Source organism: Scyliorhinus canicula, chromosome 1 (genome assembly GCF_902713615.1).
Source record: "Scyliorhinus canicula chromosome 1, sScyCan1.1, whole genome shotgun sequence".
Taxonomy (NCBI): Eukaryota; Metazoa; Chordata; class Chondrichthyes; order Carcharhiniformes; family Scyliorhinidae; genus Scyliorhinus; species Scyliorhinus canicula.
In genome coordinates, this window is record NC_052146.1 from 294425439 (window position 1) to 294453172 (window position 27734).

At 50.5% G+C, this 27734-nt stretch overlaps 1 protein-coding gene across 1 annotated transcript in view; it reads right to left on the reverse strand.

Annotated features, from left to right (window-relative positions):
* The window catches only part of kif26ba (kinesin family member 26Ba), a 383305-nt gene that overhangs the window by 37583 nt on the left and 317988 nt on the right, over positions 1-27734 (reverse strand). Inside the window, 5 exon segments of the mRNA XM_038815524.1 lie at positions 3619-3781; positions 16893-17052; positions 18239-18422; positions 21457-21719; positions 24439-24532. Of these exon segments, the coding sequence (XP_038671452.1) occupies positions 3619-3781; positions 16893-17052; positions 18239-18422; positions 21457-21719; positions 24439-24532 (864 nt within the window).

Below are 27734 nucleotides of genomic sequence, written 5' to 3' on the forward strand. Positions count from 1 at the left end.
ATGAATCCCACTCTGACTTGCAGCGGAGTGCCGCCGATTACCCAGCTGCTGAGGCCTTCAGGAACCAGATCGGGAAGCATCCCAAGGGCAGAAATTTGGAATTCTCTCCCCCAAATCTGGGGATAACTGGAGATTTAGCGACTATCAGTGTTGGTTTGTTGCTGGGCGAGGCGATGAATACGGGTGCCAAGGTGGGAAATCGACGGTGAGGCTCTGTTAACTGAAGGTGATGCAAGTTCCCACGTTCCCTAAATTAGGGTGTCCCCCCGGTTCCCATTTCGGGTGGCAACTACCCACTTCAGGTATCTGGAGGTGCAGGTGGCTCGGCTCTGTGAGTGGAACTTGACGAGTCTGTTGGGCAGGGTCAAGCGGATTTACTGAGGTTCCCCTATCACTGGCAGGCCTGGTGCAGGCGGTTAAGGCGAACATTTTGCCATGGTTTTTATTTTTATTTCAGTGCCTCCCGGTCTTTTTGCCTAAATCGTTTTTTTTATGGGAGTGGATAGGTTGGTTTCAGCATTTGTGTGAGCAGGAAGGTGGCCAGGATTAGGAGGATGGTGCTTCAGAGAGGACAACAGTCAGGGGGGCCTGGCCTTCCTGTTATCGGGTGGCAAACGCGGTTAAGGTGCGGGGTTGGAGCAGGGACACGGAGGCTTTGTGGGTGAGGATGGAAGTAAGGGGTCGGGGGTTGCGGGCGCTGGCAACGGCGCCGCTCCAGTTTGCCCCAGGGAACTATTCGGGGTGCCTGGTGGTGGTGGACAGGCTGAAAATATGGGGGGCAATTTCGGGGGCGCTTTAGGCCGGGGTCGAAGTTGATGCCGATCAGAGGGAACCGCGGGTTAGAGCCAGGGAGGATGGGTGCGAGGTTTCGGGGATGGGAGGAGCGAGAGGTGATGGAAATGAAGTACCTATTTTTAGAAGGGCGGTTTGCAAGTTTGGAGGAGCTAGGGGAGAGCTTTGGGCTGCTGTGAGGGGGTGTTTTCAGGTGTAGGCAGGTACGGGATTCCGCGAGAAACGTTTTCCAGACTTTTCTGTTGGAGGATGTTTGTGAGTGGTGTAGGAGGGGCCTGGCCAACCACGTCTATATGTTCTGGTCCTGCCTGAAGTGGGGGAAATTTTGGAGGTCGTTCTTCAGCACCATGTCAGCGATCTTGGATTTGGAGGCCTGTCCCCTCGGGGCCATATTTGGGGTGTCAGACTTGCCAGAGCTGCAGACGGGGACAGGGTCGGATGTTTTGGCAGGCCAGCAGCACGGTTCGATTCCCGTACCAGCCTCCCCGAACAGGCGCCGGATTGTGGCGACTAGGGGCTTTTCACAGTAACTTCATTTGAAGCCTACTTGTGACAATAAGCGATTTTCATTTCATTTAATTTATCCTTCGGCTCGTTGATCGCTCACAGGCGGGTACTGCTGGGGGTGGAGGTTGGTTGGAAAAATGTTACATTTTCTCTGAGAGGAGCGAGTGAGGGACTCCGCAAGAGATGGGCTTGTTTGTATTACATTTTAAGGAGCTAGTTACTGTCAGCTGGTGGGGGAGGGTAAGGTGAGGTGATTGGTTGGGGGGGTGGGGGTGGGTTTGGGGTTTTGTGTTGGTTTTAATTTGGAATGTTTGGCGTTTTAAATGTTAAATGTTAAAAATGTTGAATAAAAATACTTTAAAATAATGAGGGCCTGGAATGAGCTTTCTCACGGTGGTGAACAGAATAATTTTGCAGAATAATTAGGCTGGAGCCTAAATCAGACTGAAAGCTGAGTGGTCTGAGGGCCGAGTTGGTGAGAATGGAGTTGACCCGTGTAGGCCTCAGGAGGTCCCTGGCTAGGCCCCGGTGTGTGAAGAAGAGGAGGTTGGAAGTGCAATGCAATTATCCCGAACTCCCCTGGGTTAGGGCCGGGGGTGAGAGAGCGGCAAGTTTCCCGGAAGGTGTGTTGATGGAAATGGACTCCGGTGGACTACCTGTGCGGGTCATTTAAATGACATCAACTGAACTTCTTTCGCCCCCAATGGAGGGTGGGCCTGAAGGAGGACGGTTACGTTCACGTTGCCTGGCCAGTGTGCTGGTTCCCCGGCTTTGTCCGGCACCCAGACCGCTCTCCTTGGGGGACAGCAGGGCTACCTGTCCACATGCACAGGTAGCCAATTCAACTTATTAAAGGCGCACACCAAAGTTGGAGAGAGGATGCGTCCATCTTGGGGCGTCTGTTCTCTCTCTCTCTCTCTCTCTCTCTCTCGCTTACCTGAAAAGACAGACCATTGCTTAGAGTCATAGACTGGAATTCCCTGGTCGTGGATTTTCCCGCCGGCAGCACACCCCCACCCGGAGGTTTCCCATCAGGGTGGGGTGGCTTCGATGGGAAATCCCATCGACAAGCGGCGGGTGTAGAGAATCCCGCTGCGAGCGAACGGCGTGCCTTTGAGAAACATGCAGCTGGGGGGAACCAGAGAATCCAGCCCATAGAGTATCGCAGCACAAAGAAAGGCCCTTCAGCCCATCATGTCTGCGCCGGCCATCAAGCACCTTCTTCACTGTTTGAAGGCCTCCCATTGGCCTTCCAGCTTTGAGAGTCCGCCCACTGGTTTTAATTGGCCAATTCGAGGACAATCACAGCAGGGTGACTATTTCCCGTGCAGTGACCCCCCCCAGTTGGCCCCCAATGGTGGGAGTCTGAAGCCAGTGGGGAAAGCCCTCCCCAGTGTTTCCTCACAGTCAGATAACAACATCTGGGCTCACACTCGGAAAAGACGGGCAACCAGCTGAGGCGCTGAGGGAATCCAGCCAATCGTGGGACTGCCGCCTTGACTGAGCCTTCAGGAATGGAGGTCGCGATGGGATGGGGACTGAGAGGAGGCGCCAAACACTCTGCCTCCTTCTGCAAATCCTTCACAAAAAGTGGGATCTTCCTGGCAGGTTTATCGTGAGGGGGACCCGGTGAGTTGCTGAATCTGACAAACCAGCTGACGGAATTTAAATTCAGTTAACAAAGCTGGTCTCAGTAATGATGACCATGAAACTATCGTCAATTGTTGTAAAGACCCGTCTGGTTCACCAATGTCCCTGAGGGAAGGAAATCTGCCGCCCTTACCTGTTCTGGTCTACATGTGATACAAGAGGAAGTTTTTAAGCAGGACAGAGGGGTCGAGGGGTGCAGATGTTTCGGGAGGGAATTCCAGAGCTTGGGAGCTCAGGCAGCTATAGGCGCAGCCACCAATGGCGGACCAGCTAGAATCTGTTGGACACCACATGGACAGCAGCAGTTCAGGAAGGCAGCTCCCCACCACCTTCTCAAGGGCAATTAGGCCTGGGCAACGAATACTGGCCTAGCCAGCATTCCATGAAGGAATTATTTAAAATATTGGGGGTGAACAGGAGGCCAACGTTGAGGGAACATCGAAGTCTATTGTAGGGTTGGAGGATATTTCAGAGATGAGGCGGGGTTGGGGGTAGGTAAAGTCCAAGCACAAGAATAGGAATGTTAAATCCGGATTTGTTTTGCTGCTGATCGAGGACATATTTCCCTCTGCCGCTGCTGCATTCACTCATCCCAATGCAAAACTAAACAATTGGCCGAATTCCCAAGCCGTGACCCGGGTTTCTATCCGATGCAGAACTCTCACTGACCTTTGTTTTTTTCTTCTTCATTCGGAGAACCCTGGATGCAATCTGGATGGTGGACAGGGTTTCGGAGTAGTGGCTGGAGGAGGCTGAGATGTGGCCAATCATGGTGGTGCGGCAGTTCAGGTTGCCGAGAGATTCCCGGAGCAACATGGTGAGCTTGCTGTCCCTGAAACGGTGAAGCAACAACGTCACACTGATAACTGCTGACTGTAACCGTGCCCTGATCTGATCTCCATGTTATAAAGAGGGACGCCTGAGGCAGCTGGAGAACAATAAAATAAAATCTCCGAGGGGTTACAACTAGCGGGGAAGGCTGGGGGCTTTCCAGAGAACAGGCTGCCCCGTGAGGAGGCAAGACAAGTAGGAATGACCTCCACCGACTCCTATTCCTGACACCATCAAATTTAGGAAAGGACTTGATAGGATAGATGTGGAGAAGGTGTTTCTACTCGTGAGGGAGATGAACCAGGGGCCATAAATAGAAGACTATCATGAATAAATTCACAGGGAATCCAGAGAGTGCTGAACCACTATCACCAGCAGAGAAGGTTAGCAGCACAGATACTTCAAGGGGAAGCTAGATACACATAGGAGGGGGGAAGGATTAGAAGGATATGTTGGTAGGGTTCGAGTAAGAGGGTGCAAGGAGACTGATGTGGAGCACAAACACTGGCAAAGACCACAGGCCCGTTGAGCCAACTTGCCTGTTTCTGCATTGTAAATCCCGGGTACACTGTATAAGAATTGGCCATGGACTATTCATAGAACATACAGTGCAGAAGGAAGCCATTCGGCCCATCGAGTCTGCACCGCCAAACTTAAGCCCTCACTTCCACCCTATCCCCGTAACCCAATAACCCCTTCCTAACCTTTTTTGGTCACCAAGGGCAATTTATCATGGCCAATCCACCTAACCTGCACGTCTTTGGACTGTGGGAGGAAACCGGAGCACCCGGAGGAAACCCACGCAGACACGGGGAGAACGTGCAGACTCTGCACAGACAGTGACCCAGCCGGGAATCGAACCGGGGATCCTGGCTCTTACGCCACAGTGCTAACCACTGTGCTACCGTGCTGCCCATTCAACTGTGATGAAACTTAAACTGAAGTCAAGTTTCCCTCAAACCAATAACATTTCATTGAACAAATACACAGTTATAATTTTCAGTAATTTTCCCCTCTTTTGGGGAGACTGTCACGCATATATTAATGAACACACACACACACACCAAATAAGGCTTATGGCTTGAGCACTGCACATTTCAAACGTAAAACCTCTCTCATTGACATAAAAGCCTTGCAATTCCTCGAGGGATAGAAGGGAGTTCACGCCGTGTTTGAAGTTTTGTTTATTGCTTGGTTGAATATTTTGCATAGTTCATCAGTCACTCACCAAGGCCCACATTTGCTGCATGTAAGAAGCTTCTCATTGTATCGAATGTGACTCTGATCACTAATGGAGAGATAATAAACACCATCTATTTCCAGATTGCTGACTGGTCACATTCAATTGGATCAATCTAGATTTGTTCCTCTCGCTGCTTTTGTTCTTTTAGGGCTCGACTCGTTCGCCAACCAACACGGTCCAGCAGAAATCACAGCCAAAGTTCAATGCTGGTTTAGCTCACTAGGGGCTGGTTTAGCTCACTAGGGGGCTGGTTTAGCTCACTAGGGGCTGGTTTAGCTCACTAGGGGGTTGGTTTAGCTCACTAGGGGGCTGGTTTAGCTCACTAGGGGCTGGTTTAGCTCACTGGGGGCTGGTTTCGCTCACTAGGGGCTGGTTTAGCTCACTAGGGGCTGGTTTAGCTCACTAGGGGGCTGGTTTAGCTCACTAGGGGGCTGGTTTAGCTCACTAGGGGCTGGTTTAGCTCACTGGGGGCTGGTTTCGCTCACTAGGGGCTGGTTTCGCTCACTAGGGGCTGGTTTAGCTCACTAGGGGGCTGGTTTAGCTCACTAGGGGGCTGGTTTAGCTCACTAGGGGACTGGTTTAGCTCACTAGGGGCTGGTTTAGCTCACTAGGGGCTGGTTTAGCTCACTAGGGGGCTGGTTTAGCTCACTGGGGGCTGGTTTAGCTCACTAGGGGGCTGGTTTAGCTCACTGGGCTAAATCGCTGGCTTTTGAAGCAGGCCAAGGCAGGCCAGCAGCACGGTTCGATTCCCGTACCAGCCTCCCCGGACAGGCGCCGGAATGTGGCGACTAGGGGCTTTTCGCAGTAACTTCATTGAAGCCTACTCGTGACAATAAGCGATTTTCATTTCAATGTTTGCTCCTTAATTTCCTGCCCACAGAGACTTCCTCTAACCTGCTGCCCACTGTGAAGATCTTGATTGACCGCCCCTCCCCCCAAATTGGTCTGAGTTTTTAATCTCCCAGGGGGTCACGTGGTTTCAAAAGAAAAAATGTATTTTTTCTTGGAATGCGAGCATCACTATTGCCCTGATAAAGGTGGCGATCCACTGTCTCGAAGTCCAAGTGAGGGACTTCCAGCATTTGGACTCAGCCACTGTGAAGGATATGTTTCCAAATCTGGATGACTTGACGAATTGCCCTAGATGGTGAAAACGGCTGACATTGTATGATGGCGATGGAAGGAATCAATGTTTAAGGTGGTTAATGGGGTAGGTATCACGCGGCGCTGCTTTGTCCTGGATGGTGTCGAGCTTCTTGAGTGTTGCTGGAGCTGCGCTCATCCAAGCAAGTGGAGATACTCCGACAACACTCCAGACTTTGGAATGTCCACAGTAATGAAAAAGATGGTTATGTTGGACCGGCTGGCTGGAATTGTTTATTCCTTCATGGGGTGTGGGTGTCTCTGGCTGGGTCCACCATTTGTTGCCTATCCCCCGTTGCTGTTGAACTGGGTGGCTTGCTGGGCCATTTTGTCAGAGTCAACCACATTGCTGTGGGTCTGGAGTCACGTGTAGGCCAGACCAAGTGCAGACGGCAGATTTCCTTCCCCAGATGGGGTTTTACAACAATCGCTGACAGTTTCTCTGCCAGATTTGTTTTTAGTAACTGCATTTAAATAGCGTGAGCTGCTATGGTGGGTTGCGGGCCCATGCCCCCCATGGCATTAACCCAAGCCCCTCCATTGCTAGACCCTGACATTACCAGCACGCTACTGTGTCCCCGGCTGGATTAGGTGATGTTTCCTTATCCAATTCGGTCTGTAAGCGTTACATTTTCTAAAACGGCTCACATAAACGCGCTGCCATTTCCTTACTCCAAATGGCAGGTGTGCTTATACCGCTTCCTCGCTCAGTTTAAATATTTAGCAGGAAAGAAGAGGTCTGTACCCTGTCAATACTGTACAGGAAACTGTTAACCATCTTCAAGATAAGTTAGTCAAAGAGTAGGGAGCCAGAACTACTCCGGAAGGGAGCGAGTTAAGAAAGAAGTAGCAATCAAAATCGCCTCTTTCTGTCCTTAAATAGAGGGACCATTTAATCAGGGATATCTAACTGTAAAATTTGGCCCCTTACTTTAAGCAATGATGAGAGGCAGGATATAAAATGTGTATAAGTGGTACTCTGATGATATACTTGTCATTTTATAAACATCCACCTACTTTAAAAGCCTTACTCTTTGCACAGACCAATAAAACAACCAGTAACCACAAGAATCTAGAAGCATTCTTCCCCATGACGTGAAGATACCAACCAGTAACAGATGGTTTTTCCAAACCAACTGCCAACGTAAACAAACAATATCTCAAATTGCAATAATCAGAGACTTAAGGAAGTGTCAAAGTTGCTTAAAAGATCAAGAATGTGATTGAGGAGAAAAGGCTTGCATTTCTGTGGCACCTTTCACAACCTCGTGATGACTCAATGTGCTTGACAGCTAAGTAAGTATTTCTGAGGCGTGCTCACTGTTGTTGGATGAATGGCAGCCAATTTGCACACAGTAAGATCCCACAGACAGCAATGTGATAATGACGTGATTTATTGATTGAGGGGAAGATATTCGGCAAGACACTGAGAGGAAGGCTCTCGCTCTTCTTCAGTCAACTTGCGAGGGCAGTCAGGGGGCAGGATTCTCCGGTCTGGCAGCCACGTGATCCTCGGCAGCGCGCCCTCGCCAACAGCGGGATTCTCTGTTCCTGTCACCTACCAATGGGAATTCCCATTGTGGCCGCCCCATGCCTCCGGGAATCCCGGCCAGGGCCGCACCACGCCGCCACGATGCCGGCACGCGATTCTCCGCAGAGCGGTGTGGTTGGCGCGGCGTCGGTCGGGGGCCGCTCTACGCGGCTGGCCCGTTGACTCTCGCAGCCGTAAAAAAGAGCCGAGTCCTGCCGGTGCCGTTCTAACCTGCTCTGAGGCGGTGGGACCTCAGCGTGTAAGGGTCGAGTGGCGGGGGGAAGGTGGGGGGGGGAAGGGGAGGTCCGATCCCGGGGAGGGGGGGGCTCCGATGTGGCCTGGCCCGCGATCGGGGCCCACCGATCGGCGGGCCGGCCTCTCTGGCTGGCGGCCTCCTTTCCTACGCGCCGGCCCCTGTAGCCCTGCGCCATGTTGCGTCAGGTCCGGTGCGTGGAAGGAGGCCACTGCGCATGCACACGTTGACCCCAGGTACCCTGCACAGCCCCACCCCCGCCGGATGTCTCCGTGCAAGAATTTCATGGGAATTGTCCGGGAAGTTCAAACTTCCGATGAGTAATAACACTGGACTGGGAACCATCCGATACTCTGATTTAAGTCACTCAAGGTGGACCCAACTCCCGCTCAGCAGAACATTTACACATTGTGGGCGGGATCACTTTTTGGCAAATCTGCATATTAGAGCGAGACAGTTCGTCTCACTCTAACGTGTAGATTCCCGAGGTACCTGAGGCTTCGGGATTCATCCTCTTGAGAGGCCTTGGGTGAGTGTTATTCAGCACTGGTCCCCATAAATGGGGACTGAATGGCACTTGTGGGGATTTCCCCAGGGGATCCCCCAGCTGCATGCCCAGTGGGCACGGTGGTACCCTGGCACTGCTGGTGCCAGCTTGTCACCCTGGTGGTGCCCAGGTGGAATTGCCAACTAGCAGAGGCACTGCTGGTGTGCCAGGTTGGCACTGCCAATAGAGCTGAGGATGCGAAGGGGGGGGACTGCTTTGGGGGCCTCGGAGATCGGGAACTATTTAGAAATGGTGTCCAGATCTCTCGCTACACTGGGGGGTCTGGCAAGCGGAGCTCCCAGTGTACAAAATGGGGTTATGTGCGGCCTCGATTGTGGGTTTCCTGCTGAGGTCCCTTACGCAACGCACGTTGTGTTGTATCGCCATGTATTTCTGGAAACATGTGGTTAAATGAGCTTGCTATGGGACTTTGCTCCCATTTAGTTGAATTGAACCCCAGAATTCCTAGTACAGGATTAGGCCATTTGGTCCATCACCTCTGTGCCAGCACAGGCCTCCTCCCCTCCTACCTTGTACCACCGATCAGCATGTCCGTCTATTCCTCCCTCGCCCGTGAACCTATCCAGCTTTCCCTCCAAAAATACACTTGTAATAACCCCCATGGGGATACCTTGATTGATCTCCCTGTGGGGCTGGTGGGATATGAGCTTCCCTGCTCGTGGGCGGAGACCCACCCAGCTGGGACTCATAAGAACTCTGTACAAAGTCAGCCCGGACAGGGGCAGCCACGTTATTGTACTGTGTAAATATAGTCGTTGCCGTGGGCAGACTCTCTGTGATCATAAATAAATCAACATTCACCTTACCGCTAGGCTCCCTGGGTCTTTATAATATTTTATTCATAAAATTCACATTGCAAAGCATTTCCACTTGGAACTTACGGAACATGCAATAAAATGTAACTTGTCTCCTTTCTGTGTGCTCCACTCTGAGGTGCCTCAATCCAATTGTAATACTCTTGATATTCAGAATATTTGATACCCAGCCCGAGGGGTTCTACACAGTTTCCAGCCCCTCGGTGTACTATAGCTGAACCCAGCTTCTCCTCACTGCATCTCTCTGCTTTATATACTCCTACCTTCTGAGCCTCAGTGAACAGAGTAGCCTGATGTTAGCTCTTTCTCCAGCCTCTCTCCTCTCATTCAAAGTTACTACAGTGGGGGTCATTCCAAGCTTTATTACAGACAGGTGTGATAAGTACAGGGTTGCAAAAACAGTGCTGCAATCCGAAGTTTTCACTAATGCACTCTGTCCTGAGTACAGTTTGGAGGGGGGGGGGGGGGGGGGGGGGGGGGAATGAAGAACGCAATGAGCTCAGGCTGCAAGCCTGAATGAAAGCCAGGTGGTGAAAAGATGCACTGTCGGCACGTGAAACCGCTAATGGAATAAAGATTACTGTTACAAAACCCACATCTGGTTCCTCGGAGTACCGACTGAGCAAGTGATCCCAGAACGGGGGAGCCCCCAGATCTTTAAGCAGGTACTAGGCCGGTGAGTGGGCCTCAGGACTGGCCCTCCTTCATCTCAATGGGCTATAATCGGGCCCATCCACTAACCATAACCCTTGATACTCAAGTTTGAATACATTTAACACACACTAAATATTTCAGAACGAGTTATAGAAAATGCTGAATCGTTTATATATTAATAGAACTGTCATCAACTTCGAATGGTAGCAACTTCGGGCAGCACGGTAGCATTGTGGATAGCACAATCGCTTCACAGCTCCAGGGTCCCAGGTTCGATTCCGGCTTGGGTCACTGTCTGTGCGGAGTCTGTACATCCTCCCCGTGTGTGCGTGGGTTTCCTCCGGGTTCTCCGGTTTCCTCCCACAGTCCAAAGATGTGCGGGTTAGGTGGATTGGACATGATAAATTGCCCTTAGTGTCCAAAATTGCCCTTAGTGTTGGGTGGGGTTACTGGGTTATGGGGATAGGGTGGAGGTGTTAACCTTGGGTAGGGTGCTCTTTCCAGGAGCCGGTGCAGACTCGATGGGCCGAATGGCCTCCTTCTGCACTGTAAATTCTATGATCTATGATCTAAAACAAAATAAATATTTACACTTTGGAGGCAGAGGGAGTGCACGACCCTCTCAGTCAATGCTGCGAGCAATCAGCGCGCCCCTCGCTTCACTTGCCCTGGCTTTACATGTGAATCGCTTCAGTCGTACTGGCAGGAATAAAACAATGCGGATGGAAACCAGCGGAATGTGGCAACCCTGCGCGTAGGCAACAGTCAACAAAATGTCGCATGGACCGCACTCAGAACCCTGGGCCGCAGGCTGCCCACCACTGTACTGAGGCATCATTAGCATCCACCTCAGTGGGGTAGAAGACGTGGGCGCAACACCCCATTGACGCCTCATCACCACAACTGTGACCGTGCAGCGTTCCCTCAGCACTGCACCGAAGTACAGCCCACAATCCCTCAAATCCACCATCTTCGGAGTCAGAGGTAAAACAGCCCCAAAATGATACCAGATCCCTGCTGCAACGCTACCTCCTCCCCACGTACTGACAGTGAGGCCTACCTAACGGGCCTCAGGCCCCAGTACTCACAGCTTCATAGAGTGGCCAAATCTGCATTTAATAATGCTCACTGCAGAACGAAACAATCTGAGCACAGATTGCTTCAAGTGCTGTTAAATGCTTGTTCAGGAACCATATATGCATATGCTTTCATTTTCTTTTAAGATAAAAGTATGACTGAAATGATATAGCTTCTGTCGCATACTCTTGTTCTGAACCACATTCCCCACAGCACTCAAGTCGTACAGGTTTCGAATTACAGCCTCAGGTAGGCCGAATAAATAAAATAGGAAACTGTATCTTTCTTATTTGATATCTGAAACCTTGGTCCACTTGCGTCCGGCCTAGTAAAGGCTGCAGTAACCGACGGCAACCGTGGCCATCTGCTGGCATATGAAAGGCTTCCCTTTCCAAGCAGTTACGGCCAATTCACTTCACACGGCAATGAAAGATCACAGTGCAGTTGCGACAATCCTTTGTTCTGGAAATAGCAGTTCTTTGAACTCCCACAGCCTTGTGGTTGTCAGATCCCATGGGAGTGCTCCCTGGGAATTAAGGTCAACTTAGAACTGACCGTCGTGTTCCCCCAGGAGACACTTTATCAATGGAAACCCAACTGAGAATGCCACTTTGGAGGGGGTGCAGCATCGCGAAAGCGGCGCCGCCCCCGATTTGGTCTGGAACGTTGATTCTCCGGCCGATCGTCGGCCGAACGGATTTCGGAATCGGCCGGTGAATCGAGCCCACTTTATCTGGTCATTGTCACCATTGCCATTTTTGGAATCTTGCTGTGCATAAATCGGCTTCCGTGTTTCCTACCTAACAATTATAATAATCTTTATTGTCACAAGAGGGGCTGGTTTAGCACACTGGGCTAAATCGCTGGCTTTTTAAAAAGTAGACCAAGGCAGGCCAGCAGCACGGTTCAATTCCCGTACCAGCCTCCCTGAACAGGTGCCGGAATGTGGCGACTAGGGGCTTTTCACAGTAACTTCATTGAAGCTTACTTGTGACAATAAGCGATTTTCATTTTTTTTTTCAAGTAGGCTTACATTAACGTTCCAGTGAAGTTACTGTGAAAAGCCCTTAGTCGCCACACTCCGGCACCTGTTCCAGTGCACTGAGGGAGAATTCAGAATGTCCAATTCACCTAACAGCCCGTCTTTTGGGACTTGTGGGAGGAAACCGGAGCACCCGGAGGAGACCCACGCAGCCACGGGGAGAACGTGCAGACACCGCACAGACAGTGACCCAAGCCGGGAATCGAACCTGGGATCCTGGTGCTGTGAAGCAACAGTGCTAACCACTGTGCTACCGTGCCACCCCTTGAACCAAAGGAGATTGAGGGGAGATTTGATGGAGGCGTACAATATTGTGACAGGTTTGCATAAGGTAGACACAGAGAAGTTGTTCCCATTGGCTAATGATGCAAGGATTAGGGGACAGAGATGTTAGGGTTTTGAGGAAGAGTTGTTGGGGGTGGGATTTTGAGGAAGAGTGTCTTTTATGGAGCGAGTGGCAATTACCTGGAATGCGCTGACCTCGAGGGTTGTGGAAGTGCAGAAAATGAATGGTGTCAAAAGGAAACTGGATGGGCTCGAGAGCAAAAGACTTGCAGGACTATGAGGAGAGAGCGGGGGAATGGGACTGACTGGATTGCTCTATAGAGAGCTGGCAAAGACTCAATGGGCCAAATGGCCTCATTTAGTGCCATCATGACTCAAACACCCTCAGATTAGCAAGGAGTCTGTGAATGCTTGAAAATGTTGGCGTTGATCCTGTATTTAGTCCACAGCTGGATAATGTGTCGAGTTGAGCATTTAGCTTCGTACGCGAGGGGGAATGTTTGTAAGATCACAGGTTTTACAGACTGGAGTATGAATTAGTAAGTGTGATTTTAAAAATTCAAGCCGCAGGTTGCTGTGAATATTGCCGACCTTGTGTGTTTACAAATACGGGCCACTTGTAGAAGGTTCCAGACCATCGAGATTTGTTAAGATTCCTGTGAGCGGAGCGGGTTGGGTGTTTTTTCTTCTTCAGAAAGATTAAGGCGGAGGAACAAACAAATGTTATCTATTTTTGAAAAAAAAAATTAAGGCAATTTTTGGGTTCCAGCATCAATCAATCAGAGACGAAGGGCTGCAGGCAGTGGGCAGGTAAGGGGGAAAGTGCCAACCACAGGCACCGATGGGAATGTGGACAAGCGATAGATAAAGCGTCAAGTGCTTTTGACTTTAAATGGACGTGCAAAGCTCATTATGGGCCCCATGGGAATATTGACTATGGAACCTGAAGTATATTAATCAGCTTGTTACAAAGCACGGAGACATGAACACTAGAGCGTGTAACCATGGAACTCAGGGCAGCCAGATTCTTATTTGGCATGTGACCTGTGAGGACAGCTGACTTCGAGGACCCCTGCTGTGAGAGGCCCCAATCTGTCAGGTTGGGTTTGAGGAACCCGCATTTGTATCGGCCACTGTGCATGGAATCTTTGAACTTGAGCCAGTTTGTTTAGGTGAAAAATCATCACTACGTAAAGGAGCGAGGCTTAAAATGTCGACGTAATTTCCATTGATCGAATTGAGCCTTGGCCCGGCGCGGTGGCACAGTGGTTAGCACTGCTGCATCACGGTGTTGCGGTCCCGGGTCCTGGCTCCGGGTCATTGCCCATGTGGATTTTGCACATTCTCCCCGGGTCTGTCTGGGTCTCACCCCCACAACCCAAAGATCTGCAGGTTAGGTGGATTGGCCACGCTAAATTGCCCCTTAACTGGAGAAAAATATAATTGGGTACTCTCATTTTCTATTTTTTTTCAAAATTGAGCCTTGGGCCAAGTGAATTCCTTTCATGCCAAAGTGAAATTTTGACTGGATATTTTTGGCTGCGTCACACAGGTTCATCGTTCATTCACATTTCCAACCCTGTTTGTCGTGCCAATGGGGATTGGCTTCAGTCTCCAATCCAGGCCACGCCGATGGAGGGATGAATATGGGCCCAGACACCGGGGATAACTCCCCTTGTTATTCCTCAAAGTAGTGCCATGTGGACTTCTACATCCACACGAGCAGTGTGATGGGGATTTGGTTTGATGTCTCATTTGAAGAACGGCACCCGCGACAGAGCACCGCCTCCCTCCGCCCTGCACAGGATTGTCAACCTGCATTTTCATACTGAAACCTTGGAGAGGGACCCGAACCGGGAACCTTGTGACTCAGCGACAAGAGTGCTGCCAACTGAGCCACAGCTGACCGTATTGACTGCTCCAAATAAACGGCCATTCTGGTTGCCGCCAAGAACAGGTGCCTGCCTTCTTTGACGTCAATTAGGGGCCAAACTTAAGAAATAGAAGCAAGAGTAAACCACAAGGCCCCTCAATCTTGTTCCACCGCCCAATACAATCATGGCTGACCCTTTGCCTCAATTTCCTCTGGGACATGCATGTGTGCTCCGCGGGGGTTGACCCGTTATTCCCATGGTGGGGGGAGGGAGGATGCCCCTATTTGACAGCGGAAGGGGGCAGTATTTGCATTGTGTGGGGGAGTGGGGCCCATCGCCGGACCTCGGTATTGAACCGCCCACTCACAGTGGCTGCCCAATACCAGGATGCCAATGGAATCCGTCGAGCTCTCCTCCATGCATAAATTAGCATGGAAAAGGAGCGGGGATCGACCTGGGCGCCGCTCATGGCGCTAGTGGACACCAGTAGCGAGTCCCCACTGGAGAGAGAATGCAGACCCTCATCTCAGTCCTAAATCATCCCTTCTCCTGACACTGTGAGCCTTGTTCAAAGAGCCCGGTGTAAAGATCGTTGCCATTGGCAGACCCAATTCCCGGGCCTACTCTGCTTCTCTGTGCCTGCCACAAGAAGGTTCGTTTATGAGGTAAATTTAAACCTTTCATTGGAGCCCGAAGGAGCTGGAGGCCCTCCAGTCCCCTTGCCACCTCGACTCGATCTTCATAATTGGTCTGCCCTGTTATCTGCTCCACGCCCAGCCTGGGCTATAATGTTGACACAGGATATTGAGTTAGTCTCGATTAAGTTTAGCTTCGGTTGGAGGCCCCGTATCTAATTCTGAGCTGTTCTCAAGACTGATCCTGGAAAAGGCCCAGATGAACTTCTACCTTGATCTTCCCTCTTTACCGGTGGCATTGTGGCACAGTGGTTAGCACTGCTGCCTCACAGCGCCAGCGACCCGGGTTTGATTCTGACCTTGGGTGACTGTCTGCGCGGAGTTTGCACTTTCTCCCCATGTCTGCGTGGGTTTCCTCCAGGTGCTCCGGTTTCCTCCCACAGTCCAAAGATGTGCCGGTTAGGTGGGGTGATGAGGATAGGGCGGGGGGAGTGGGCCTGTGCAGGGAGCGCCTTTGGGGGGGGTGTTGCAGACTCGATGGGCCGAAAGGCCTCCTTCTGCACCGTAGGGATTCTACAGAGACCTCGGGACAGTGGTGGAACTAGTGCAAGGGAGAGTGAACATGTTGTCCTCGGACTGGGGGAGTGAGGGATAGAATTACACATTACTACTGAAAAATGAAATGAAAATCGCTTATTGTCACGAGTAGGCTTCAATGAAGTTACTGTGAAAAGCCCCTAGTCGCCACATTCCGGCACCTGTTCGGGGAGGCTGGTACAGGAATCGAACCATGCTACTGGCCTGCCTTGGTCTGCTTTCAAAGCCAGCGATTTAGCCCAGTGTGCTAAACCAGCCCCTACTGCCTGGCGATCTGCAGTCGGAAACACATGATGGATTCACAAGGCCAAGAGGCAGGCTGTGATGTGATGGATTCAGTAGCTGAATTGCTGCCAACAACTGGTTTTCCAGATGTGCAACAGCCTTTGAGCAAGGTCCCAGGCTGACCTGGGCATTTTCGAATTTTCACTTCAAGGAGAGATAAGGAATCATAATTGATTCGAAAGTGGAGTGAAGTCTTTGCCATGTTGCATCGTTAATCATTGTTTGTGGATGAATAATTTACTGGTACTTGGGTCACTGCATCGAGTGTGTTTGTTCTCGAAAGAAACCCGAAGGATAATTGGAGGGAGTCATTTGTTAAGGTCGTCAACACATTCCATCTTCCAGATGAGGTAATAAGACATGCGGACAGTGTGAACGGTGCTTATTTTCAAACGCAGCCTATGTTGATGGGAGAAAGATGTTTTATCTGCCAATCTTTCTACTTTACAGGCTGCAGGAAGCACTCCACTCAAATCCCACTCTCTGAGCTCGAAGAGATAATGTTATTTCCCTCAGATGTGTCGAGTTTATCTCCACCAACAGCTCTCTTGGAAAGCATAAATATGGATAAGCATGCACATGCATATATACATTTTCACACACACACACACACACAGATACGCGCACAGGCATTTATAATAATAATAATCTTTATTGTCACAAGTAGGCTCACATTAACACTGCAATGAAGTTACTGTGAAAATCCCCTAGTCGCCACATTCCGGCGCCTGTTCGGGTACACAGAGGGAAAATTCAGAATGTCCAAATTACCTAACAGCACGTCTTTCGGGACTTGTGGGAGGAAACCGGAGCACCCGGAGGTAACCCACGCAGACACGGGGAGAACGTGCAGACTCCACACAGACAGTGACCCAAGCCGGGAATCCAACCCGGGACCTTGGCGCTGTGACGCAACAGTGCTATGCACTGTGCTACCGTGCTGCCCAGACGCAAAACAATGTAAAACACACAGACGCACACACTCATACATATGGACACATGCACTCTCGGACACATGGATATATACCCGCAAGCATAGACACACGTGTAGATGAATTTACACACACAACGTGATGCCGTCACGGTCAGTTATGAGAGAAGAATGCTTACTTGTAGGGAATGTGCTTGGTGCCATTGACGAGAGCCAGGATGACATTTCCCAGTGCAGACAGGGATAGACAGAGTCCGGAGCCACCCTCACGGCTTTTGCTCAGCACTTTTACACAGCTCCCCAGGTCAATGAGGTGTAAGCGGCTGCGACCTCCTGACACTGCCGACAGAGGAGGATAAAAGAGATCAGGTCAGTTAGTTATTGTATGGCCATTTAAAACCAGCTGAAAGAATGGCTCCTGTTTAGGTCCCCCTCCCCCGCCCAATTGCTGATCAGACATTTATCAACTGTTGCATCCAGTTTGCAGCCTGCAGTGGGCTGAACACAGGAAAATAACAGCCTTTCCTGAAGGAAAATGGACGTCCTTTCCTTGCTAGGGTTCTTTTCAAACAAGCTTGTGCAACACTACGTTCAATATTCATCGAATCATGGAATTTGCAGTGCAGAAGGAGGCCATTCGGCCCATCGAGACTGCACCGGCCCTTGGAAAGAGCACCCCACTTAAGCCCACACTTCCAACCTATCCCTGTAACCCAGTAACCCCACCTGACCTTTTCTGGACACTTAGGGCAATTTAGAGTGGCCAATCCACCTAACCTGCACATCTCTGAGATGATCATCAGCTGGAACTTTCCACTGGTCCATCCTGTACGACACACGAAGCTTGAAGTGGGGTTGGCAGCATTAGTAGGCTGCGCACTGGAGTTAAACTCTCCCACCATGCCGATCAGAAACTGGAGGAGCCTGGTGCAAACACTGAGACAGACCCGTCAGTGCCGCCGCATGGTGCGATCCCACGGGTTTTCGATCCGCTTCAATAAGCGTGCTGATAACCTCCTCGATACTGGAGCTCGCTCCCTAACAGCGCTGTGGGTGTACCTACACCCCAGGGGCGGCTGCGGTACAAGTAGGCGGCTCACCACTGCCTTCACAAGGGGCAATTAGGGATGGGCAATAAATGCTGGCCCAGCCAGCGACGTCCTTGAAAGAATGCAAAACAAAATTTACAAACTGAAAATCAACTTCGGGCCTGTCTTGGCCCCATTAAAAATCCCCTCGAGGAGTTTTTAACAGGCTTTTAATTGCAACTTTCCGACTCCCTCCCCCTCACTTTGAAAATTTGAGCACATCAGCAAGGCATCGGGATCCTGACATGTCATCGACACCGCTATCTTCTAAGTACATCCATTCCTGCTCCTGTCCCAGTGGACAATTAAAAATCCAGGTCATAGTCACCAAGTATTGGGGTCTGGGTGGGGAGCGTGTGCTGCAGTGGAGGGGCACAGTCAGGACTTTATCGACAGCCAAAGCCACCGCAAGAGGACGTAACCGGTAGCAAGCTTACTTCCCCCCTTGCCGCTCTTCTCCATGCGATACTGGTAGATGTGCAAAGTGAAGAGCATGTGGGAGTTCCGCTGGTCCTCCTCGTCGCACTCGGGTCTGCTGCTCCGGCGCGAGGCAATGGCGGCGTCCAGGAAGAAGGCGGCCTTCTCCGCCGTGGGCGCTCGGAGCTCGCTCTGGTTCTGGAGCTGCCGAGGGAAAAACACACACACGCAGGACACACACGCAGGACAGACACGCAGGACACACACGCAGGACAGACACGCAGGACACACACGCAGGACACACACGCAGGACAGAAACACAGGTTACACCGCTGGTGGCAACAACACCAACACGCATTTATATAGAACTCTTTGATACAGGTAAAGTGTCCCAAAGTGCTTCACAAGCAGGGTGACCAACTCCCGCTGAATAATTTACGGGACACTTCGGCATTGACACGGGGGCTACCAGAGCTGTCAGGGTGAGGAGTTGCCAGGAACACGCACAAAGCTCCAACAGCGCATGTCGGGGAAAAACAGTTTCAAGCAACTCGGGTCACAGCTCAACCCGTCCAGCTGTGGGACGGTCCCATAAGATCCAGCATGGTTGGTCATCGTGTCCACAGGAACAACTGGCAAACAGACTGTGACCCCCGCCCAGAACTGGATATTAGGGCAGGTGACTAAACGCTTGGCTGAAATGGTAGGAAGATCTGAAAGGAGGAGCTGAGGGAATTACAGATCTAAGTGCCCAGGCAGCTGAAGGTGGCGGCTGCCAATGGTAGGAGCCACTGGGGATGTTCGAGAAATCAGAACTGGAGTCGCGCCATGATCGCGGAGGGTTGGTGGGCTGGAGGAGGTGAGGCGAGGTGAGGCCGTGGAGGGATGTGGAATCAAGGATGAGAATTGTGACATTACTGGACATTCCTGTTTTGTCCAGCTGAGGGAAAGGTGCCTGATCACGACCTGAAATGTCCTCAAAGTGTTGCTGGGTTCAGCCATTTAAATCCCTGACTCAATTTTGGCATTCTCTGCGTTTCGAATCACCAGTGAGGCACAAGTGTTCCTGAAGCCTGTGTAAAATACATCATCAGGAATCTTGGGGGAAGCTTGCAGTGGCGTTGGGACCTGTTTTTTTAATCTAACTTTTTATAAATTTCCAATTAAGGGCAATTTAACATGGTCAATTCACCTCCCCTATGCATCGTTGGGTTGTGGGGGTGAGACCCACGGGGAGAATGTGCAAACTCCACAGGGACAGTGGCCCAGGGCCAGGATCAAACCCAGGTCCTCGGCGCCGTGAGGCAGCAGTGCTAACCACTGCGCCACCATGCCGTCCTGAGTTGGGAACTTGTTGACAGGTACATTTAAGAGATGTTGACAACAATACTTAAAAGGTGTTGAGGATATTAAATGTCATCATTCCATTTTGTAATGTGTGATTGATGTGCTAATTGATCATTGGGCTTTGTCCTTAAAAGGCAAGTGACCGTTAAATTGACCAGCATTGTGTATGTATTCAGATGCATTAAAACACTTTCTCCAGTGGAAAAAGGTTCTGCTGCATTCAAATGTTAATGTATTATCTGGGCTCTGCGCCTTTTGATTTTTGCATTGATTTAAAGTCTATACATTTGCTGACCCTTTCAAAGGCTTCATTGCATTCAACTGTGCACGATTTGTTGACAGGACTGAACAATGTAATCTGAGTGTGAATGGATTCAGCTCAGCAGGTGTTGCTGACATTGCTGACGCAGGTGTGAAGGGGACAGTGAGCTTTGCTCGACTGACAGTTTTGTGACAATTTAATAGTATATTTCTTTGAAGGTGCTTCTGAAAGGCTGTTTGTTTATTTTGACATATCTATGAGCGCTTATAGGAGCATATTTTTCTAAGTGGAGCTTGAATGGATCATTGTTTATTTTGACAGTTTCATGAGCATTTCAAAGACTTCCCAGTGTTAACATTGGGCTCCTGATGGATACTGGGTGAATGGGTATGGAGGATACACGGGGAATGGAAGGGGCACAGGACATATGAGGGGCATGGAACAGGCATGGGGGTTATGAAGGAATCATGGAGGATGTGTGGGAGGTATGGGAGGGGCGTGAGTGGGTGAGGGCTAGGGGTCTAACAGTCATGAATTGAACCTGATGTCCCAGCGAATGGAGGCGGGCAGTCTAAGCTGCCGGCCTTGGTATATTCTGCCTCCATTCCCACTTTGGGCCAGCTTCCGGAGGGGGCAGCCTTGACCTCAGCCTGATCCCTACGGGAAAACAACATGGATGTGCAGGTTTATAATGGAGGTGGGGGACACAATGTCGGGAAATGGCCTGACCTATGACCCCCGACATGAAAATCCAGCGAGTAGATAAGGTGAATTAGCGCAGATGCATTCAAGGGGAAACTAGGTAAACGCACAAAGTAGAAAGAAATGGAAGGATTTACTGATAAGGGTGGGAAGAAAGTGGGAGGAGACTTGGCAGAAAATACACCAGTATGGTGTATTTGTTGAGTCGAACAGGGGTCACTGTCTGTACGGAGTCTGCACGTTCTCTCTGTTTCTGCGTGGGTTTCCACCGGGTGCTCCGGTTTCCTCCCGCAAGTCCCGAAAGACGTGCTTGTTGGGTGAATTGGACATTCTGAATTCTCCCTCAATGTGCCCAAACAGGCGCCGGAGTGTGGCGACTAGGGTCTTTTCACAGTAACATCATTGCAGTGCTAATCTAAACCTACTTGTGGCACTAATAAAGATTATTTCTGTCGTGCAATGTCCTCCATCGGCTAACGCACTGCCCAACGAGGAACTGAGTTATGTGGGCCAGGAACAATGTGCTCTGGTCCATCCCCGGTGCCTGAGGAATCAGCCTATCCTAGTCAGGGTGGCAATAGGGATGTGACAATAAATCCTAAATGTTCCCAGCCTGCCTGGGTGCTTGGAGGGAAGAGAGGATGATCAATCCGGGTAACCCTGCTCTTGATTTCTATCTAGTACCAGTGTGGACATGCCTTGAAGCTCAGCTGTAATAATCATCCAAGGTACCTTGACAACGCTTTCTGACTGGGCCCGCACTTGAAGAACGGGCACTTGGAGGCCACCCGAGTCTCCATTTTCAGTAGAAAAATGTTTTTGTTGAAGAAAAAGGCAACAAAAATAAAGATTTGTGGCATCTGAGCAAGTTCAGGCACAGGCACCAGTGATCATATTGCAGTTTTGCTGCATATAAAAGTACATTACCTGCATGCCGCAGATCGGGTCCTCGCAGAGGTAGACGCCAGGAGACTGGCCGTCCTGCAGGCTGCCAGTTGCCACCTCGGACAGCAGGTCCTTCAGGTTTTCCTCCTTCCCCCAGACTTCCACTGCCGAGACTCTGACCGAAAAACGGGCTCCTGTCTTTTCTTTCCTCTCGTTGATCAGTTTGAAAAGCCACGAGATGGCGCAGGGGATAATGCCAAGGTTCTGCATGGAATCGTCCTTCCCAATCATGGTGTACGACTTTCCTGTCACATCACACCAAACAGAAAACACTCCTCTGAGTTCAGTTTGTAAGGTGGCACAGAATGGCAGTTTTCAAATCAGATTTGGAGCCTGTACAGAACACAATCCAGGCGCAGTGGCATCAAGGTGAACGAAGTGCGCTTTTAGCACATACCTCAGCCTTGATGCATACCTGCCTTTCAGGTGACTCTTCCGAAGAAAAATCGCACTGGACTGAAAACGTCTTGTTTCTCTCTCCACAGATGCTGCCAGACCTGCTGAGCTTATCCAACACTTTGTTTTTGCTTCAGGTCGCCAGCATCTGCAATATTCTACCTCAATTTCAAATGATTGACTTTTGGAATGTGCTTCTGGAGGACAGAGGTTCAAGCACTTTGGGTGGCCAGACCTATGTGCACATGGTCCATGATTAGCGGCCCTCCCTTAAGAGTTTATCCATCGTTATATTTAACATCTTCGGGCGATGGTGGTGTAGTGAGTGGTATCATCACTGGATTAGTGATCGAGAGACCCAAGCCTAATGGGGGAATGATCTAATGATCTCCAACACTGGCTTCGCCGTTTGAGAGCAAGTTTCGCCCAGTTCAAAATCTAGCAAACTATTACTCCCATTCAGATTGAACACCCAAACGACGAAACCGAGCACTCCAGTCAAGGGAATAATTAAAATCTTTCTTTATCTTCCTGAAACTCTGGTAAGATACACCCCTGACAACTCACTGGTCAATGTCACCTGTCGGTAACCCGATTTTAAATAACTGGAAATGACTTGGAGAAAAACACTCTCCAGAAACGGCAGCACAGTGGTTAGCACTGTTGCTTTGCAGCTCCAGGGTCCCAGGTTCAATTCCCGGCTCGGGTCACTGTCTGTGCGGAGTCTGCATGTTCTCCCCGTGCCTGCGTGGGTTTCCTCCGGGTGCCCTGGTTTCATCCCACAAGTCCTGAAAGACGTGCTGTTAGGTAATTTGGACATTCTGAATACTCCCTCTGTGTACCTGAACAGGTGCAGGAATGTGGCGACTAGGGGCTTTTCACAGTAACTTCATTGCAGTGTTAGTGTAAGTCTACTTGTGACACTAATAAATAGTATTATTGCAGTAGTCAGTAAAAATTTAAGTAAAGGCTTTTAGGGCAGCACGGTGGCGCAGTGGTTAGCACTGCTGCCTCACGGCGCCGAGGGTTTGATCCCGGTACCGGGCCACTGTCCGTGTGGAATTTGCACATTCTCCCCGTGTCTGCAAGGGTCGCACCCCCACAACCCAAAGATGTGCAGGATAAGTGGATTAGCCACACTAAATTGGTCCTTAACTGGGAAATAAATAAATAAATAATGGCTTTTGAAAAGGTGCCTTAATTTGAGCCAGCATGATTTGAAGAGCCTTCTTGAATGGCCGCAGGCAGCTGGGTGTGATTGGCTCTGATTTGAATCCCTGGCTGGTTCTGTGGGAGGGGCTAACCTTGTGCGAATTGTTTTTCAAACGAGCAGTAAGGAATGCGCGAGCTCGACTTGCGCAGGCAGCAGCTCTTGTAGCCCCTCAGTCTTTTTGGAGGTTTGACTGATTTACCTCGCCCCCTTCATTGATGCAACGTCGGTAAAAGCTCCCAGAGTTCTGCTTGCCAGGGAAAGTCAAATCCATTTGGAAAAGACACCAACTCGGACAGGCCAAGGCTGGTTGCTCCAAGACTTGTTTAGCCGCCACAGAACGTGGACTGCCCGTAGCATTCACGTCAAGCCAGTCACTAACACCTGAGTGGATCGCTTTGGTATGTCAGAAAACTGGTTTCAATCCCTCAAATTCGTGCTTGAGACGAGTGGGGTGGGGGTGGGGAGGTAATTTAGGTCTTAATCTCTGTGGAGTAGTGTCGCTGGCAAGTAGGGTGGTCAACAGTGGCACGGTGGTTAGCACTGGCCATGATCAATGTGTCCAGTTACTGGGATAGGGTGGGCGAGAGGGCCTGGGTGGGGTGCTCTTTCGGAGGGCCGGTGCAGGCTTGATGGGCTGAATGGCCTCCTTCTACATTGCGGGGATTCTATAAAGAAACTGTGATTAAACGTATTCATGGAGGTTTCATTACATGACATGCCCTCACGCTCCAGCCGGGAATGGGCCAATATGTCCATCCTTGTGGCATGTGGCCTTCCTACACTAATTAGAAGGCAAAAAGAATCATTTCTCAAATTAGGTGATGATTGACTGTCAGCCAAACAGTTCCCTCCCTCCATTTTCTTATTTTAAAAAAAATTTAGTGTACCCAATTATTTTTTTTCCAATTAAGGGGCAATTTAGCGTGGCCAATCCACCTCACCAGCACATCTTTGAGTTGTGACGGGCAAAACCCACGCAGACACGGGGAGAATGTGCGAACTCCACACAGACAGTGACCCAGGGCCGGGATTCGAACCCGGGTCCTCAGCGCCACAGTCCCAGTGCTAACCACTGCGCCACATGCCGCCCCCCCCCCCCCCCCCCCCCCCCCCCCCTCCATTTTCAACATTTTTATTGAAGGTAAAGAGAAATTTTCAAAGGAGATGACAAAAAAAAAACTATCGTGCTGAATGTCCCGACGATTTTTCTCCAGGGTTGCACGCAGCGGGGTCCTGGAGATCGATCTTCAATCTCTGGGGACTCCAGGCCAATCCCGGAGGGTTGGCTACCACACTGGCAAAGGTTAAACCCCCTGACTGTGTGCCCACCGATTGTATTGAAAGCCCGTGCTCACCTAGCTTGGTATGTCCGAAGCAGAAGACGCAGCCGTCTGCTCCATTCACCACCGACTGGATGACTTCAGCGACTGTTCCTGCACATACTTCAGCCTGTTGTGAATAAACAGAGGGGAGTTACGTAGAATGCACAGGTCAAAAACAGGCCATTCAGCCCCACTGTCCTGTGCTGGTGTTTGTGTTTCCCACAAGTCTCCACCTGCTCTGCTTCATCTAATCCCATCAACAGATCTGTCTGCCATTTACACTCAACTAAATTCCCCTTCAAAGCATCTAAGCTAGCTTTAGATTGGTGGCACAAATTTCACGTATGGTTCCTCTTTCTGTGATCCATTCAGTTTTACTGGTTAGATTAAAACGCTATACCAGGAGCCAAGCTAAAACACCATAAGACATAGGAGCAGAATTAGGCCATTCGGCCCATCGAGTGTGCTCCGTCATTCAATCATGGCTGATAGTTTCTCATCCCCATTCTCCTGCCTTCTCCCCATAACCCCTGATCCCCTGATTAATCAAGAACCTATGTATCTCTGTCTTAAAGACACTCAGTGATTTGGCCTCCACAGCCTTCTGCAGCAAAGAGTTCCACAGATTCACCACCCTCTGGCTGAAGAAATTCCTCCTCATCTCTGTTTTAAAGGACTGTCCCTTTAGTCTAGGATTGTGCCCTCTGGTTCTAGTTTTTCCTCCAAGTGGAAACATCCTCTCCACGTCCACTCCATCCAGGCCTCGCAGTATCCTGTAAGTTTCAATAAGATCCCCCCTCATCCTTCGAACGAGAAAAAAAAGAATTTAGCCCTTGGTGATTCACAGAGTTTCATTGTCCAAAGACATGCAAAATCTTTTTATATGGTGGTGTCAGTTAGTTTGAGCTAATTTATTTGATCGGATGGAGGTAGATGAACAGTTTCCATGTGTAGTGGAGTTTAGGAAAAGGAGTCAATACTGTAAAATCAGAGCCAGTTACTTCAGGAGGGAATTCAGGAAACCATCGGCGCGATTCCCCGTTGCCCGACGCCGATTTCGTAATCGGCGACAGGCGGAGAATCCCCATTGACGGCGAAATTGGGGGCAGCGCCTGTTTGACATGGTTTCGTATCCTCCGCCCCCTCTGAAATGGCATCACCGTGGTGCGCGCTGCACACCGTTGGGACGGCGTTAGCGCGTCACCTGAAGGCCCTCCCCCGATGCTCCGCCCCCGATGGGCCGAGTTCCTGACCGGGCGGTTGACATGTGGTCTCAGTGGTCGGGAACCCGACAAGGCGGCTGCAGGGGGGGGGGGGGGGGGCTTCCGCGAGGGCTGGGTGGCAGGTGGGGGATGGCCAGGGGGGGCACACAGTGAGGTCCGCACATGGCTGCCGCCATCTTTTACGGAGCGACTGCTGCAGTTCGTCACTGTGCGCATGCCCGGCCATTCTCCAGCTTTCAAGCTGTTTTTATCCTGGGAGCCGGGAGTTATACGCAGCGTGGCTGCTAACCCCTCACCTGTCACAGGATCAGTGAGGGGACGCCACCAATTTTTTTGACATAAAACACCACAGTTCCTCCACACTTTGGCTCAAAAACAGTGAATGCAGCCCAATGCATTATGCAAAGGATGGGAGAAGTGTGAAACTCTCATATAAAAAGTAGATATTAGCTCGATTAATAGCTCTATAAGTAGTGGTATTGAGTACAAATGCAGGGAAGCTGTAAAGCTTCTTGCCTTTATTAAGTCGGAGACTTTATTAAGCTCTAGTTTGGTCTGATCACCACACTTTAGGAAGGATGTGAGAGTCCTTGAGAGGGTGCAGAGGGGATTTACCAGAATGATCCAGCAATGAGGGATTTTAGCTCCAGGATTCTGTTGGAAAAGTTGGGATTGTTCTCCTTGGAGTAAAGGAGATTGAGGGGAGATTCGATCGAGGTGGACAAGATTATGACAGGTTTAGAGAAGGTGGACAAAGAAACGCTGGGTCACTGTCTGTGTGGAGTCTGCACGTCCTCCCCCTGTGTGCGTGGGTTTCCTCCGGGTGCTCCGGTTTCCTCCCACAGTCCAAAGATGTGCGGGTTAGGTGGATTGGCCATGCTAAATTGCCCGTAGTGTCCTACAAAAAAAAGTAAGGTTAAGGGGGGGGGGTTGTTGGGTTACGGGTATAGGGTGGATACGTGGGTTTGAGTAGGGTGATCATGGCTCGGCACAACATTGAGGGCCGAAGGGCCTGTTCTGTGCTGTACTGTTCTATCTATCTATTGGCTGATGCTACAAAGACGAAGGGATATAGATTGAAAGTTTTGCAACAGATACAGGGATGTGAGGAAGAAAGCTGTTACCCAATGAGCAGTAACCACCTCCTACTCCCTGCCCACCAGAGTGGTGGAAGTGGAGATGATCAGTGATTTTAAAAGGAAATTGGATGGAAGTTTAAGGGAAGTAAACTTGTGAGGTCTCCCAGTTAGGTCAGGGAAATTGAATTAATTGGATTGTTCCAGAGAGTTGGCATGGAATCGAAGGCCTTATTTGGCCTCTTTGCTAAAATCACTTTGTCACTCTTATTTAGAATCTGAGATTAATAGATATTCAGAAGTCAAGGGTTCAGTTCTTAAGTGTATTCAAGAGTGAGGACCAATAGTTTTTTGGACATTAAAGGAGGTCAGGATGGGCAAGTGAAGTTGACAGAGAAGATCAGCCATGATGTGCTTACTGATGCGGGGAAGGCTTCAGGAGTCGTATGGTCCACACCTGTTCATATTTTTAATGTTCTTTTATTTAGAGGGAGCCAAGACAGGAAGCTGGATTCTCCATTTCACTTGAACGGAGCATTTGCGGGTGTTTTACAATGTCATGATCAGAGCCGACCCCTTACTGATTCCGGGACCGGTGAGGGGTTAACAGCGGCTCCCAAGCGGGAAATGGCTGGATAATGACCAGCTCCCTGGACGCGCATGCGCACGGCGATGACCTACTGTACAACATGGCGCAAGCCGTGTGCGGACATGACCCACCATCCCCAAACTCACAGGCCACCACCTGGCCATCTCCCACCAGACCTCGCAGGATCCGCGGCCAGTGGCACAGATCCCAGCCGAGTGTGGCGGCCCTGGACACAGTCCGTAGCTCCCACACCGGGCTCCTGACCGCTGAGACCACACATGTCCCGCGTAGTCGGGAACTCGGTTCATGGGGGGGGGCGGAGCATCGTGGGAGGGCCTCCCATTGGTGCCATTTCAGAGGGAGCCGAGCGTGGCTGGCCGCCGTCAAAATGGCGGCGGCCCCGATTTGGGCGTCGGAGCCGATTCTCCGCCAGATCGGCCC